At 34.3% G+C, this 16,649-nt stretch overlaps 2 protein-coding genes across 2 annotated transcripts; one reads left to right on the top strand and one right to left on the bottom strand.

Moving 5' to 3' along the window:
- The first annotated feature begins 2,355 nt into the window (after positions 1 to 2,355).
- Positions 2,356 to 10,144, top strand: LOC117925446 (inter-alpha-trypsin inhibitor heavy chain H3-like). Its single transcript, XM_034844452.1, has 13 exons — positions 2,356 to 2,893; positions 3,558 to 3,710; positions 3,813 to 4,025; positions 4,108 to 4,197; positions 4,343 to 4,459; positions 5,425 to 5,694; positions 6,241 to 6,397; positions 6,957 to 7,034; positions 7,551 to 7,651; positions 7,757 to 7,927; positions 8,687 to 8,761; positions 9,491 to 9,598; positions 9,689 to 10,144. The coding sequence occupies exons 1-13, from the start codon at positions 2,507 to 2,509 to the stop codon at positions 10,037 to 10,039; spliced, it is 2,271 nt and encodes a 756-aa protein (XP_034700343.1). The 5' UTR covers positions 2,356 to 2,506; the 3' UTR covers positions 10,040 to 10,144.
- A 192-nt stretch (positions 10,145 to 10,336) lies between these two features.
- Positions 10,337 to 15,354, bottom strand: LOC117925447 (protein LAZ1 homolog 2-like). Its single transcript, XM_034844453.1, is given in 11 exon segments — positions 10,337 to 10,686; positions 10,689 to 10,737; positions 10,809 to 11,042; positions 11,542 to 11,791; positions 12,431 to 12,519; positions 12,595 to 12,723; positions 12,726 to 12,778; positions 13,124 to 13,232; positions 13,918 to 13,974; positions 14,578 to 14,786; positions 15,247 to 15,354. Coding segments are annotated over 10 exon segments (1,293 nt in total). The 5' UTR covers positions 14,740 to 14,786; positions 15,247 to 15,354; the 3' UTR covers positions 10,337 to 10,525.
- Between the last annotated feature and the right edge of the window lie 1,295 nt (positions 15,355 to 16,649).

The raw sequence follows: 16,649 nt of genomic DNA on the forward strand, positions 1-16,649 counted from the left end.
ACACCAATCAGAGAATTTGGTTTTGAGTTGTTGGAAAGCTGAGTGATAGTTTACATACATTTTCCAGCCTAGGCAAGTCTACCATGAAATCTACAGCAAGGTTACACCCATCAAAAAGACTGAAAATGAATCCTATTCCATATTCCATATTCCATATTCCATGAATATAAAAGGAAAATACTACTCTTCAAAGGGATTCACGAACCAACCTAATTTCAATATGCAAACTGTCAATTCTGGTATGAATGCTTATATATATTGATTATTTTTATCTATGTGGACAAATAGTATCGAAAGCCAATCTCAATGTGAAATTCTATCTGTTTCGTGAAATATAATGACAGTACTAATATTATTTCTAATGAACATTGGACTAACAACGGGTGAGTTGTTGAATTCTATATTAAAGCTTCACAATGCCAAATAAAGAAGGATTAAATTAAAAGCACCAATCATAAAATTACAAAAAGAGAGCCTGACAGATCCTACTTCTCCGTTAGACCAATGGAACTTGGATCTAAGGAAAGTTTTCTTTGCTGTAATAACTTGACTTCTTGGACCTTTCAAAGATTCCAAGGTTTTCGGTCCTTCCAAGCATTCGAGACCAAACAAGAAACATTAATTTCCGGACAATTTTGTGGCTGGATCCACCAAGAGCTCCTTGCCAGCTTTAAAAACATCCTTCCCAAAGAGCGAGAAAACCAAAGAATAAATACTATGGGTTTATTTGGTTCAAAAGAAATTTGTGAGAAATAATTTTATCATATTTGACTTTAAAATAAAAAAATTAATTATATATTTTAAAATTATTTAATTTTTATATAATAAAAAATTAAATAAATTTTTTCTTTAATAAAAACGATTTAAAAAAATTGCATTATAATATGATAGAGAGAGTCATCTTTACTTAAATTCCACACAAATTTATCCTCCAAAATACATAATAAGTAATTGCGTAAGGGTAAAGATAATAGAAAACTTCTATTATTGGCTTGTAAAATTAGAATCCGAAAACTTTCAAATCTCAAACCCCAATTACATCCAATTTTCAATTACATAAAAATGTTTTATATAAGAAATTAATTCCTTAACTATAAATAAGAATGGATACTTCAATTGTAATGACCGAAAAATCTGTTAAAAAAAATATCTTAATAGGAAAATATTAAAGATTTATAAATTGACTCTAAAAAGAAATTGTACATTGAACAAAATTTTAAAAATTTAGAGATATATTTATAAATATTTTTCTTAAAAAATATATTTTTTTTATTGTATAATGTATACAAGAATATTGTTTAAATATTTGTTTTATTCGTATTCAAATATTACCTTATTTTTTATAAAAATATTTCTAAAAAAAAAAATATTAGAGATAAAATAATACACGCTATCACAAAAATCACTCTTGGCTCTTACAGTGCCGTGTCCCCATCATTGTCGGCATAAACTTTTAGATTGCGGCTAAACAGAACGGGCAAAGGTTGCGGGAAAGAAAAAACTTGTGACATTTCAGATTTTGTTGATTGTAAGAACAATCGAATCCATACTCCCAACAACATCCTGTGTTTGCAGTTGTACTACATTAACCAAGATTGCAATGTTGTACAGTTTCCTCTTTATATTCTTCTATACGGCTCTCTTCGGTGGAAGCCGTCATAAATTGGCACCACAGTGGAAGAATGCTAAAATCAACGTCCCATTATTATTGGTTAATTGCTTTTATATCGGATGGGGTAATGTGGGGCTGGTGGCCTTATCTCAGCCATTAGTTCATTTTAATAAACTGATGGGTTGGGCCCACCAGTCGTTACGGTCTTTAATCTGGCCGTTATACATTCGGCACAGCTCTGATTCATGGGCCCATCATATCCACAATTGTCTCTAAAGTAAGTGGTAGCGTCGGCTGGCCTTCACCATGTAGGCCCATTCAATCCATTATTTGAAAAGGCGCTTTTTTTTTTTTTCTCTCTTTTAATTTCCTTTTACAAATCATTAACTTTCAAAATTTTATTTTATCTAGTAAACTCTTTTAAAAGATTTTATGTGGCCACAGCGCAACATGGAAGCAACGTGGCATCGAACTTTGCTATTTGGACGTCCATGTCACCAAATCGCCCACCAAGTCAGATTGAACCCTCGGCGATCCTATCACCAAGCTATTGAACCACTTTCGGCCTTTTCGAAGAGGGCACGGCCCTTCTCATGCTGCCGCGTGGCATATCATTCAGGTCGGCAGACCACGTGCCCTCTAATTATTGGTCCTTCATTATTAAATTATACAGCTCGTGCTGGGACAGCTTTCCCTCTTTCTCTCTCTACTTGAGCGTAACGAAAAGGTCTCCTAAAATTCGAAAAACAAATGGATTCCCAATGTTCACACGCAGGAAATGCTTTGCTCCGCTTTTATCTCATATTTCACATTCCCTTCCAACCCCTGATCTCCATCAATCTCTCTCCGTGTTCCGCTGCCTGACCCCGCCGCCGGTGGAATATCGTTTTATCCATGGCGGACGACTTCACCAAATCAGTCGAGGATGGCCTCAAGCTCGCCAAGCGGATATACTTCGGGAAGGACCGGTCGGTGACGCCGCCGAAGCCGGTGTCGATGGATAAGTCGTCGAAATCGTATCTTCCGACTGCGCCGATGGTGTACGCGGTGATATTCGATCCGGCGATTGTGGATAATCCGGATATTCCGAGTTACCAGCCTCATGTGTACGGAAGGTGCGATCCGGCGGCGTTGATTCCGCTTCAGATGAATGGGATAGCGTTGGAGGTGGATTGTTATTTGGACACTGCGTTTGTTACGCTGACTGGATCTTGGCGAGTGCATTGCGTTATGGGAAGCCGGAGCTGCGATTGTCGTTTGGCTGTGCCAATGGGCGAGCAGGTGTGTGAAAAGGAAGTTTTGAGTTTTTATTTTATTTTATTTTTCAATCAAAATTCTGAATTTGAGTTTGTCGTTTTCTTCATTGAATTTTGGATTTCTTTGTTATTCTTGTCACTTTCGCCATCGCTTGCTGCTTCGTTGTTTGACATTTTTGCCCTGCGTTCTGTTTTCGTTCTTTTAATTGTTTTGGTTTCAAAAAGATGATGAACTTGGTCCAACTGAGCTAAGTAACTATATTAGTCTCGGTTTAGTGGAGATTTCCATCTAAGCTAAGTAGCTGTTATGTAGTTTTCCATCTATTTTCTCAGCGACCGAAGGGTATAGGGGGGAAATGGTGGGGGAAAGGACCAATCAAAGTATTTTTTCGAGATGTACTATAAGGCTCGGAAACTTCTTACAACACGTATGCCAAGGGAGAAGGACAAAAAAATCATGTCACTTGCCACAAACTCTATTCCCGTTATTTGGATCCATATTGTACATGATTGTAACGTAAATGAGAAATTTCAATATTTTGCCATTGATATAGCAAGTTGAATAACTAAATGTAAGCTTATCTTTGTTTGGTGATTAATTAATTTATTTATTTTTTGTGTTGCTTTATCTCTGTTTCATAAATGTTAATATTTTTTTGTTCTCAAGCGATATATTATTTGGCTAACAGGGTTCAATTCTAGGTGTTGAGGTTGATGTCCCTAGAAAATCATATTGTACTCAACTGATCACCATGGAGGAAAATAAGGATATGGAAAAGGCATCCCGAGCTGGAGATGGAGGATTTTTAAAACCCCATATATTTACCTTAACAATTCCAGAGGTATATCTGTTATATTGAAGATGCTTTGAATTCTCCATTATCTGGAGTGCATGTAGCCAAGTTCATTTTACACTGAAATATATAATTTTGTTATGTTTCTAGGTCGATGGGGGTTCCAATCTGTCAATTAAAGTTAGATGGTCTCAAAAATTATTATATCACGATGGCCAGCTTACATTAATTGTACCATTTCATTTTCCTGAGTATGTCACTCCTGCTGGGAAGAAGGTTTCTAAAAAGGAAAAGATACAGTTGAATGTGAACTGTGGTACTGGAATGGAAGTTCTGTGCAAGACAACTAGTCATCCTCTCAAGGTACATCTTTGCTTAAAGTTATATTAGACCTTGTATTAGCATTTGATTAATGCATCTCAAGTGATGTGATTTTGACTTTCAGGAAATTCGACGCCAAGTAGGAAAATTGAGTTTTTCATATGAGGCAGAAGTTCTTACATGGTCTAGTACGGATTTTACTTTCTCATTCAGTGTAAGCCTCTGAAATTATAGTACATTGACTGTGGCTGTAATTAAAGTTCAATTATACTATATTCACATGGCTAGTTTTAGAAGATGCGCTTCAATTTTAAATGGAAAGTACCTTATCTTTCTGGCATGTACAACATTTTCTTTAGGTCCCTTCAAGCCATATTCATGGCAGTGTGCTTTTGCAATCTCCATCTGTCCATGATGTTGACCAAAGAGAGATGTTCTGCTTGTATCTATTTCCAGGAAATCAGCAGACTGGGAAGGTTGGTGTAGTGGTTATTTCTGTTTTATTAGTTTTCTATGTAATAATTAGTTCCTTTAGATTTTATTTTTTTTTGGTCTGTTTAGAAGATTTTTCTTCTGTATTTCTTTCCTGACATCTCTTTTTTATTTTTTTTTCCTTTTTGGGTCAGAATGGGGGATTCATACATTCATATTGGTTTTCTGGGATAATTAATGTATATAGCCTGAAATCATGGTGCATTATTTTGAATATGCGAAATCATGATTTTCTATAGACCATAATTCTCTTTTTCTAGGTTCATCAAGTTACCTGATTCATAAACAAGATTCATGGAGCCAATCTCGACTAGTGAGATAAGCATTTGTTTACTGAAGAAGTCTTTTAATCATCATCTCCAGTGGAACAGTGACAAATCAGTTTTTATCCTTTTTTGTTCTTTTAATATATTTTTAAAATAAGGAAAAGAATTATGAATTTGTGCGTTTATTTTTTTCCTGTATTTAAAAGCATTGATCTTTTTCATCCCAAAGTGTAGGAAGCTATGGTTATTGTTTTACAAAATGGTTCATTGAGATCAAGTTTCAATTGAACAAGCAAAACAGTGTTGCAAAAATAAGGGGCTTAGTTATTGAAATTGTGCAGCAAAGAATGAGAAGAAATGGATGCTTCAGTGAAAACAAAACCAGTTCACTGAGAGATGAATTTAAAATTTATTGAGGAGTTAAAAATAACTATGTTTAGGTCCATACGAGTACATATGCATAGATATTTGTGTACACAATATTTTGTTGTGTATATTTATCCATTCACATATTTATATATTTATTTTTTGTTGAATATACTTTATTTGACATGACATGTCTGTCAGAGCTGTACATTTCTTTTGTTCCACATAGGTTTTTTTTCTTCAATTTTTTTTGCTGCCACATTTTTTTTTTGTCAATAATTACATCCATTGTTCATCTTTTTCAATTGATTTCATAGGTTTTCAGAAAGGAGGTTGTATTTGTTGTTGATATAAGTGGAAGCATGCGAGGAAAGCTGCTTGAGGATACAAAGAATGCTCTGTCTGCTGCTCTCTCAAAGCTTGATCCAAAAGACTCATTCAGCATAATAGCTTTTAATGGAGAAATTTTTATATTTTCATCATCAGTGCAGTTAGCTACCAAGGAAGCAATTGAGAATGCCATTCAGTGGATTAGCATGAACTTTATTGCAGGGGGTGATACAAACATTTTGCTTCCCATGAACAAGGTCTTATTTCTTTGCAATTAGTTTTCCATGAAATCTTCCCCTAATATTCATTGGTTATATTATCCACTTTTAGCTCATTTGTTCCTTTTAATTAACATTGCATGGTTTAAATTATTCATTAACCCACTGATGAAATGAAGAAATGCACACAATTAACATGTACAAGAAAATATGTAACATAAATAGAAGATGCATAATGTTTTAGAACTCATGCAATAATTGTTGTGACAAAAATCTATTAGTTTAGGGCTTGTATCACACTTAATAATCAACTGTTACTGTTTTTATTCACGAAACAATCAGTCAAGCAATTGACATCAGTTGAAATGTGTTCTTCTGATTTTGGAGACTCATCCAATCCATTAAATTGATGGTTTTGACCAACACCTGCTCTTATGGTCTGTTGCATCTTTAATGTTTTTCTAGAATAACTTAATTTAAATGTCACATCCTTTTCTACTTTTGCATTGTTGGTGTTTACTGTAATATTTTGATGTTAGCTCTAACTGGGAAATACCCACTGATTCGGTCTTGCCTTTATCTCAGGCAATGGAGTTGTTCTCCCATTCTCCTGGTTCAATTCCTATCATTTTCTTAATTACTGATGGATCTGTTGAAGATGAGAGACACATTTGTGATGTAATGACGAGTTACTTAACAAATGAAGAATCGATACATCCACGAATTTACACTTTTGGCATAGGTAATTGTTTTAATTTATGGATTATATCTTTTAGACAGTTGTTCTATTTATTGATGGTTTGCCTATCAAATTACTGAACAGTGGAGAATCACATTTCAATATTCAAAATACTGTTTGTAGCATAATTTCTTACGTTAATGTTCCATTCCACGTAAAGCGTGGTATGTCTTTCCCCATCTTTGCTGCACTCATATACATGCATGCATATTGGAATGTTAGTACAACATTGCACAATGTTCTATTTCAGATCAAGCTAGGTTCCACCTTTTCCTCAAATTCCACCTGCATGTGCATACATGAAATTACTCACACAGCATTGGTGTGTACTGTTACATGCTGCAAGGTTGGTTAGAGTGAGGCATGATGCAAGTTTAGAAACTGTTTTAAGCATGATTCACTGCCTGGATTGAATTTCTGCTTTTTAAGTGACCTTATCTGATTATTCAATGATGTAACATTTATTATCTATTTAAGTTAAATCTTTTGGGGGTATTGTTTTCTCACTTTCATTGAACTTCCAGTTGATTTTTAATTGAAAAGGCTGCCAATAAAATTGCAGGTTTATATTGCAATCATTATTTCTTGAAGATGCTTGCAATGATTGGCAGGGGCCATTATGATGCTGCATATGATGCAAGTAAGTCCTGTACTTCGAACCTGCAAAAATGAGTTTCTCTTTGCTTTCTATTTTCACTTAGGAGCTGGCTAGACATAGAGTTGTACTAAATTTCCATTTGGATCACATGTTTGACTTGTGTTCCATTAATTGAATCTATTTTTTTTCGAGGTAGTCTGCTGATTAGTTATGATAATCAAATAAATATACAAACATTAGGGTTGGTGTGTTCTATATGTGTACAACATAAAATGGGTTGCTAAACACCTGTGGTAATGAGTGGTATGCTACATAACATAAAACCTGCACCTCTTTTGTGGTATACTGCAAATATTGTATATAAAATCGTTCAGAAATTATGAGTAATGGAAGCCAAGTGCACCTTTGCTAGCAGCTATGTCAGTTGCCTGGGCTTTTGTATGTGTCTTCAAAAATTATGGTCTGTAAAACTTAATTTTACATTTTACTTGTGCCAGAATAATATTAGATAAGATTACTATGAAGATTGAGTGTGCACTTCTGACTTTTGATATTCAGATTCGATTGAGCTTCGAGTGGAAAGACTATTTACCAGGGCTTCTTCAACCGTTCTTGCAAATATAACTATTGATGATTTGGAGGACCTTGATGATTTTGAGGTACACCTGTGAAGACCTGAATTCATCATCATCATCATTATTCACATCGTAGAAATATTTTAGCATCTGGCTACTCCCTTGACTCTTTCTGAGAACTTGTGACAGGTGTATCCCTCCCACATGCCAGACCTTTCATCTGAAAGCGTGTGGACAGTCTCAGGCAGATACAAGGGAAATTTTCCTGACACTATTCAAGCTAGAGGTATCTTTGCAGATTTGAACAATTTTGTTACAGATTTGAAGGTACAAAAGGCAAAGGAAATCCCTCTTGACAGGGTAAGGTTCCAATTTGTGTGCTTATTATTCATTTGACTTCTGCTCTGGGGCTATGTGGTATTTTCTTTTCTGGTTTAAGAACTCAGAAGTTTTTTTCCTTAATGCAATAATTAATCAAAGTGGGTATTTATATTATGTTATCATATAATGCATTTTTGTTACATATTTGGGTAGCTTTTATCTTTATTTTTTCATTAGGAAACATTATACCTGTTTTTGATTCCAGGGTAGCTGAATGATGTTGATGTGCATCTATTGAAATTCTATTTTTTATCATTAATCCATGTCATGATTTAATAACTTGCAAAGACCTTACGATTTGTGTGGTTTTGTTTTCGGTTCTATCACTCTTGTCATGTATAAGCTCTTCAGTTCCAAGTTATAAGGGGTTGGGTTGGGGTTCTTGTAAAGTCAGTGTACTGTATTTGGCCTAATAGAATTAGAGCATGTTTGTCAGTGTCTTTAAACAATATTTTTAGCCTAGAAAGTGTTGTCAAAATTTAGGGGACATGTTTAAAATTTTGAAAAATCACTTATTGTGTTAAAAAATCACTTATAGTATTTTCTGAAAAAATACTTAAGAGATGGTTCTCCTAAAAATATTTCTAAGGAAAATACTCTACTAAAAACACTTTAAGTAGAATCACTATCAAATGCACCTTAATTGGCAAAAGAAACACTATCAAGTGTTTTGGGAAGTGAAAGTAGACAAATTCTTTAAAGTGCTGTTTTTATTCTCGGTTTTCCCTTCTGTCACAGGTACTTGCAAAGCAACAGATTGGCTGGCTCACAGCTCAGGCATGGTTTTCAGAAAATAAACAGCTTGAGGAGAAGGTTAGTTTCTGTGCTAACGAATTCTCTTTTGAAAAATCGTACTAACATGAAAGAGGTGGTTTGAGTACCTATTGGAAATTTATTCTGGAAGTTTAATGCGCAGACGATCATTTTAAAGGTGCATTTAGATCTTGAGAAATAAGGCTTGTTTGGGAATCTTTCAAAAAATAGTTATCGATAAAACAATTTTTTAGAACTATTCTTGATAACATTTTCTCTTGAAACAATTTTCACTTGTTTCAAGAATAAATTTTATTTGGGAACTTAGATATGCAAAACAGTTTTCTTGATTTATTCTTTATAAAATTACATTATACTTGTATATATAATGTAAACTTTAATTATTGTTTAAAACACTTTTAAAAAATAGAAAACTCTTCGTTATTACAGAAAACAACCTACTTTCAGAATAAATTTTCAAAACCCTGTTTTTTATTAGAAATATATCAAATGTATTTTCTGTTTTAAATAATATAAATTTGTTATCAAGAATAATTTCGCCCTAGTCTTGGAAGGGAGAACCTCCTTCCCTTAAACTTATATTGATTGGAGTCAATTTGTATGATAAATCATTCCAGTCTAAATATTCTATCCAATTGATTCCCAGATGGCTAGGATCATTCCATTGGTTTGCTAGGAAGGTCTTTGCCATTTCCTCCAACACTTCCGCCAATTTTATGTTTCTGTTGGGTAGTGACTAGGAGAATTGCTTGTGCTGTCAAATGGCAGATTGCGGAAATGAGCATACAGACTGGTGTTATTTCGGAGTATACTCGAATGATCTTACTGGAGACTCAGCGAGGAGCCCAAGGTTCAGAACCTGGTCGAGTGCAAGAGGTATAGACTCCTTACATGCTGGGAATAATATAAATATATACCATTTTGCCATATTAACCAACCTAATGATTCGTGCCATAACCCTGTCAGCCTCCCAAAACAATGGAATACCAGAGGCCGGTAGTAGACTCTAAAGTCCAGAAAATCATATTGCTGCAGAGCTTAGGCGTGGGCTTTGGCAATGTGAACGCCACAGCTGAAAACTACCCACCGGGATCAGAAGAAGTAAAGTTGCCGGAGGCAGCAGAGATATTTGTTAAGGCAGCTTCCAATTGTTGTGCAAAGATGTGTGGTTACTGCTGTTGTATGTGCTGCATTCGAATGTGTACCCGAATGAACGATCAGTGTGCGATTGTACTCACGCAGCTCTGCAGTGCCCTCGCCATTTTGGGCTGCTTCAGCTGTGCAGAGTTATGTTGTTCTGGACAAGAGGGAGGATAGAGATTATTATCGTGGAAACACCCAGATATATTGTTGTATGTTGTTTTATAATACAAAATGATAAAATACAAAACAGATTATATTCTTATCATTTATTTCCTTGGATCAGGTTTACTCATCTACAGTTCATCTATGGTTCAAGCCTGCCACTACCTCTTTCTGGAATACACAAATCTTCGCAACCATTTCTCTCCTTGTAATACAACAGTGAACATATGTTTTTTATTTAATTAAATTTTTTTTAAATGTCAAGAGTTTTATTATTTCTACTGTGGAAGTACTATTTCAAATAGACTTTAAGAGCTGTTTAGGATCTATCCTAGTTCGATGACAGGCAGATAATCCAAGGGAATTTGCTGCTATTCTAGGTTTTCTTAAACTGGGAAAAGAAACTCAATTTTAATCGTACTGTGTAATACTAATCTAAAACCGACAAAAATGTCTTGATAAAAAATTACTTTGGACAATTCTCCACAACTTACGTGGCTACATTTTCTTCAGATCTAGGCTTCCTGGAAGATTTTCTTCGCTTTCGGTAAGATTTTTGTGGTCATGTTCCTGTTTCTCTAGTACCAATTCTGTGTCTTCTTCCTTGCCTGAACCAACCGAGATCTGGTGGAAGGTCTCCTGGATCTTAGTCACACCCTCTCCACAGGTTCTATTGCTTGATTTATGGTCAGTACAACATCCTTGACAACCTGTTTAGAAAAGAGGCGGAACAAAGTATGAGAACTGAAGTCAAAAGAATATTAGAAGAAAATTTTCTTACATGTTGACCACCCTCTCGAACAATGTCCTGAACACTCTCAGTGATACTTGTTCCCGGAGCCTTTATTTGAGTTTCTGTTGTTTCAAGAACAGAGGGTTTCTCCTCGTCACCCTCCTCTAACTTCACCTCTGCTTTAGTTGTTTCTGTGGTCACTTCTTCATACTCAGAAGCAGGGAGGAAACGATACGGTTCTGCCGAGAAGACAAAAACGTGAGCCACTGCTGCAATGGCCATCTGTGGAATCATAGACAAGCCTGTATGGTCATCATGGCTATAAAATTGGAAAAGATGCTTTGCAAGTTCTTATGATATAGACCAAGCACGAGATCTTCATCCTCCTGGGAAAATAAATAGATGACTCTAGCAAAGTAAATTGGATAAAATCTATAACTACGAATTTGTGAAATAAAAGAAAAATGGAGCAATGACAACATACAGAATACGACCGACAAGAAACTCAAAACTCAAGTAGCACGTATGAAATGAGCTATTTCCTAGCAGACATCATACTTTACAACAAACCTTTTTTTTTTTTTTTCTCTTTTTGTTTTTTGTTTTTTCTGTTTAAACCAAAAAAATAGGCTAATATGCCATGATATGGAGTTGTTTCACCAAAGAAAAGTGGTCGTAAATTAAATTTCCTCAGGTGCAAACAGTTAGGAAGAATGAGTGGAAAAAGAAAGGTGTCCAAGAAGAATGTGTTTTGCAAACATAGCATAAAGAAGCGGCTTACTTCTATGCATATTAAGAAGTCCTGCAAACCAGTTTGAAACTTCCCCTGCTTGGGCCAAACTCCAAGTGAACACAACAATGCAATACCCACGCCTTGCCACCATGTAGCAAACACAATAGCCTTGAAACTGATGAACTTTGCAAGTGGTTTTATTGATTGAAGTCTTCCATGAGTTACATTGTAAAATTGCACGAGGCAAAACAATGCCCACATTTGGCTAAAGTTCAACACCACAGCCATGTAAGGATACCTGCATTAAAAGGTGAAATCGGTCATGGAAATGAGACATACAGTCACCCTATTTCTGTTCATGGATGCCACAATCCAATAACTTCTGTGGCTTATGTCAATTATATAGTGAACAGGTACTTCAGGAATCCAAACTAATTAATAGTTGACCTCCCAAATCGAGGTACTTTTCAAGTAATACTTCCAATATCAGAACACTTTCAGGATTTAATAGTATCCTTAGATATGGAGATGCAACAGAGGTGTTGGAAGGTGAAGAGAAATTAGTCTAGGAATAAATAAAGAGTCTTTTAAACAATTCATGTTGATTGTTTATTAGGCTGAAGGATGGTAAGTTCAAATTTATAATAGCATCATTAGAAAATTAGTTGCTTATAAGATATCTCATCCTCTTGACCACATGAAAAACCGCGAAAGAGAAAAAATAAAAAAGAGGAAAGGTACAAGTTTGTCATCAAATTTATTTTCTTATGAAAAGATCAAACAAATGGGAATCATGAATAAAAAGATAAAAAAACAGGATAAAGTAAATTGGAACTGAAAAAAATTCATTGGGTATATAGAAGAAATAACATTTTTATGCCGTCAAGACCACATTATTATAAAACAGGTGCAGGTTTGTACAGAAAATAACACATACCCATAGTGCCACTTGAATTCCCCATCACCATAAACACCAAAGAGCTCCAACACAAATGCTAAGAACGCACAAACTGTCTTCAAAATCATCTGGACTATCCAGAAGATTTTAGAGTCCAACAGAATAGAAAATAAACTAGCTGATGGGAATTTTTTGTGACTTACGTATTGTACAAGACCGGATTTTTCTATTCTGAGCAAGTCTTTCCCAAGCACACATGGTCTCGTGAAGAAGTTCCTTAGCGATTTTTCTTGTAACCATTGTTTCTCATCCTCTCCTTCTAGCAATGGCTTGCTGAGCTGCTTTCTGATTCATTTTCAAGCAGTTCTATGACTACTTCTTCTCCACCTAGAATATTGTTTCTTCTAATTTATTGCAATAACTTAAAAACACAGCTATAAATCTCATGAAGAAAATTAGGAGATAGTTATGGAAGAAATATGAATGGAACAGAGTTGTAGAGAGATGATGAGTCAGGGAATGCTAAAGATGCTAACACCATGGGGTGTTGTTTCCCATGGTTTATTAAATTCAATAACTTCAACAGATAACAGATATCTTCCACAGCTTGAAGCCATATCAGACTAGTTAAGGACAGAAAGATTATAGAAATGGAATAGGACAATAAAATTGGCACAATCATATGTACGTAGCCTATTAGTGACCACTGTTCCTCAGAAATTTGCAGCTTACCTAGACAGGCAACCAAATAGCTACCAAAAGAATACAATGCAAATGCTTCATAGCAGCTCCTTAAAATATCACAAGCAAGAGACAATCTTGAGTTCCACAAAGATATAATCTAGCAAAGAGAAAATAAAAAATCATTAGACCAAAGCACAGGAAAACTGAAGTTGATTATTTCAAGAAAATGTTTATATTGCCTCATTTTATTAGCAACCCTATTTTCAGATACCAATTCATGCTTCTCATGTAACTCTCACCACAAATCACCCCTAGCTCACAGAAAAGTCAGTTGCTGAATGCATACAAATCAACATCGGTGTGATAAAGTAACAGAGAACAAGATCTACATATATATAGTCCACATCTAATAGACATTCTCCAAATTTCACCCTCAAGTCTGACATTTAAGTAGCTCGATGGTTTCTTCGTTCCATACTTTATACCTTATCATGTACATATAACATGTTAAGAATTCATAGTGGCCAATAAGAATCACATTATTGAAGCTAGAATAAGCTATATAATAAAAAAATAGATTAGAAATAAAAGACATTCTTTTTATTACCAGAATTACCCTATTTCAATATGATAAGTCATCAAAATTCAGTGTGCACCAGACATGCTGATGAGGTTTTTTTGGACCAACAAACAGTTTCACTTAAGAATGATACATGTGAAGAAAGATAGTTATTAAATCAAAGAACAGTGAGTAAAGTGAAAATCCAGCTGTTATTTCAAGATAGAAATATGCCCAAACTATTAAATGAGATAATGAATGAGCTTGTCAAATAGATCCTTACAGACTGGCAAGCATACACTGGAACCATGAAAAGAACCGCAACAATCCATTTTTGTTCCTGGAAAGAAATCAAATCAAGACAAAGTAAAGCCCTAACCTAAAATTTTCTCTTTTCAGCCTTTGATACATAAACCTCAGACTTGAAATAGAGAAATAAACAAAAACTTGCACACTTTTTTCTCATCAATAAAAAATTCATTATAATATGCATACCAATTATGAAGCATACCACATGGATATCTTCTTGGAAAATTATAAAATGCAAAGACAGTTACATCCACTGCACCATTTAAGCAGGTAAAATTTAGAATAGCAGCAGTTAAACTCATTTTGAACGCCAGTCCAATAAATATATAAATTCTTTGAACTGTTCATAGCTGTTTTTGACCAAAAAAGAAATGCAGTGGGGATTCAAAATCAGAGACATCAATTTTTGATGAATGTGCAAGTTGTTTATGCTCCATCAGTACCTACAATTGAATAAGAACTTAAGGATGTGACACCCTTTAAAAAGCATTTTTCATATTGAATGAAAGATTCTATCCACTAATAAATTTACTCAAGAAAAATCTAATACACCAAAAATAATGGACTATGAAGCCAAGCAGCCAAGGAGCATGGAATTGAATGTGTTACAATTAAGATAGGGCAAATAACTAACTGCTGGTTTGGTGTATGATCTGAGATGTTGAAAAATGAGGAGGATGGAAAGGACCAATGCTACTACTACAAAGCATCCTCCAATTATGACAGCTGGCTGGTGAAGATTTCTGTATGTTCCTTGATAGGCTGAGGAGTAAAATTGATGCCATTCTTCACCCATCTTCCACTCCCAATGCTCAACATCTAGTAGACATACTACTTGCTGTGCTGTATATATATGATTAAACCAACATATCACCAACAATATTAACATTAAGGCCAAAACATGTGATTCATCTACTGAAATTGAAAAAAAAAAAATCCAGTGATTGCAGCAATTACAGAATCGCCAGATCTATTCCATTTTTATTCGCTTTTAACAGACAATGAGAAAATTTAACAAATGTATAGTATTCACATAATTCTCACTATGCCTTTTTTTTTTCCCGCTCATTCTCCATAATTAAACCAAAAAAAAAAAAAAAAAGAGAACCAGCAAACATCATTATGTTGTTCTTTCACATTTTTCACAATCAGACAAAAAGCAAATCATCAATACTCCTTTATGACAGAAGAAAAAAGGCAAAATCGATATATCTTCATTAATATAATTTTCCCTTCCTTTGCAGATTTCAAGGATCGCATTACGAAGAAATAACTCACAGGACTAGAAATGCAAAATTCCAACCTCAAGTTCTTTGCCATTGCTGCAGAACCCGATCTCCCATGGCGATTTTGAAACCCTAATTCAGAGTTCTTAACAGAGCCGCGATGTGGAGGAGAGAGTGGAGAATAACGTGAGTGATGGAGTTTGTGGAAATAAGGGGGTTCAATACTGAGGCCTTTATATATGTTTGCCTCTGAATATGACATGTGTAATATTGCAGTTATAAATGTGCCACGTTGTTTGCGCGAAGGACTCTCAAGGCGGTCTTGCCGATCAACGTGCATTTTATTTTTATTTTTCATGTTTTATTTATTTATTTTTTATTGCGTATATAAGCATAAAAAAACCTATGCCCATTGTATGAGTTTTTTTTTTCCCCTTGAAATAGTGGTCTACAATATTATTCAAATAAATCACTTTTAAGATAGACATTTTTTAATATAAATTTTTAATATTCTAGTGAAAAATTCATAATGTTTCTTCAAATTATGAGGATTGATGTTTTCAAATGATCAAATTTGCTAATATATGAAATTATCATCATTTTATATATATTGGAGTGTGACTTAACTTTAGGGTTTTACCCTCTCAATAGAGCTCATCATTTCACACAAGCTAAAAAAACATCTCATTACTTAATAAATATAAACCATAATATTCTTAATTTCAGATTGGCGTGTATTAATTATTTTACAGGAAAAATGAATCCATTAAATATAATATATGAAATGACCATCACAACCTTAAAGTTTGACAATTCGTCAATGCAATTCAAATCAAATAAGCTTTTGCAATTTAAATCCAATAAGCCTTTTTTTTTTTATTGAACTAAACATTACCAAGTTTTGATCAAATTCATATTGATCTGTAGAAATTGTTTAACGAATAAATATTTTTTTTTCTTTTGTTTAACTTGTATAATATAAATTTGACTTATAAATTTAATCTATATTTGATTTAGTTTAAATTTGTTATTTGATTGAGATATTAATAATATCTATTCATATAAAACCTAACGTAGATTATTTGTTATTTGAATTTACATTTTTAACATAATTTTTATTCATATCGGGTTTGATTTGGCCTATATAATAGAATATTTAAACTTTTAACACAATATAAACACAATCCAAATCAACACAAATTATCACCCGTAACCCTGTTCCATGCTCTCTCCAAAATGGGTTCATCATCACACGATGTGTCCAAATAGTGAAAATGGGCTTATGGGCCAGGCGCATGCACACTGATGGACTTGGGCTCAACAGGAAATAACAAACGCCTAAATATAATAGTTGGAACTTACCACGTCAATCTACTCCCAACTTATCCTATCGACGCCATATGGTTCCCAACTTGTTCATGAATTAGTGAATTACTTCAATTTATTCTCAAGACTTTTAATAGTTATAAAATAATTAATA

This window comes from Vitis riparia, chromosome 11, assembly GCF_004353265.1.
Source record: "Vitis riparia cultivar Riparia Gloire de Montpellier isolate 1030 chromosome 11, EGFV_Vit.rip_1.0, whole genome shotgun sequence".
Taxonomy (NCBI): Eukaryota; Viridiplantae; Streptophyta; class Magnoliopsida; order Vitales; family Vitaceae; genus Vitis; species Vitis riparia.

Coding starts and splice junctions, on each gene's coding strand:
- LOC117925446 (XM_034844452.1), top strand. CDS start 2,507: ATGGCGGACGACTTCACCAAATCAGTCGAGGATGGCCTCAAGCTCGCC. Junction 3,711..3,812: donor TTACCTTAACAATTCCAGAG/GTATATCTGTTA, acceptor TTATGTTTCTAG/GTCGATGGGGGTTCCAATCT. Junction 9,599..9,688: donor AACCTGGTCGAGTGCAAGAG/GTATAGACTCCT, acceptor TAACCCTGTCAG/CCTCCCAAAACAATGGAATA.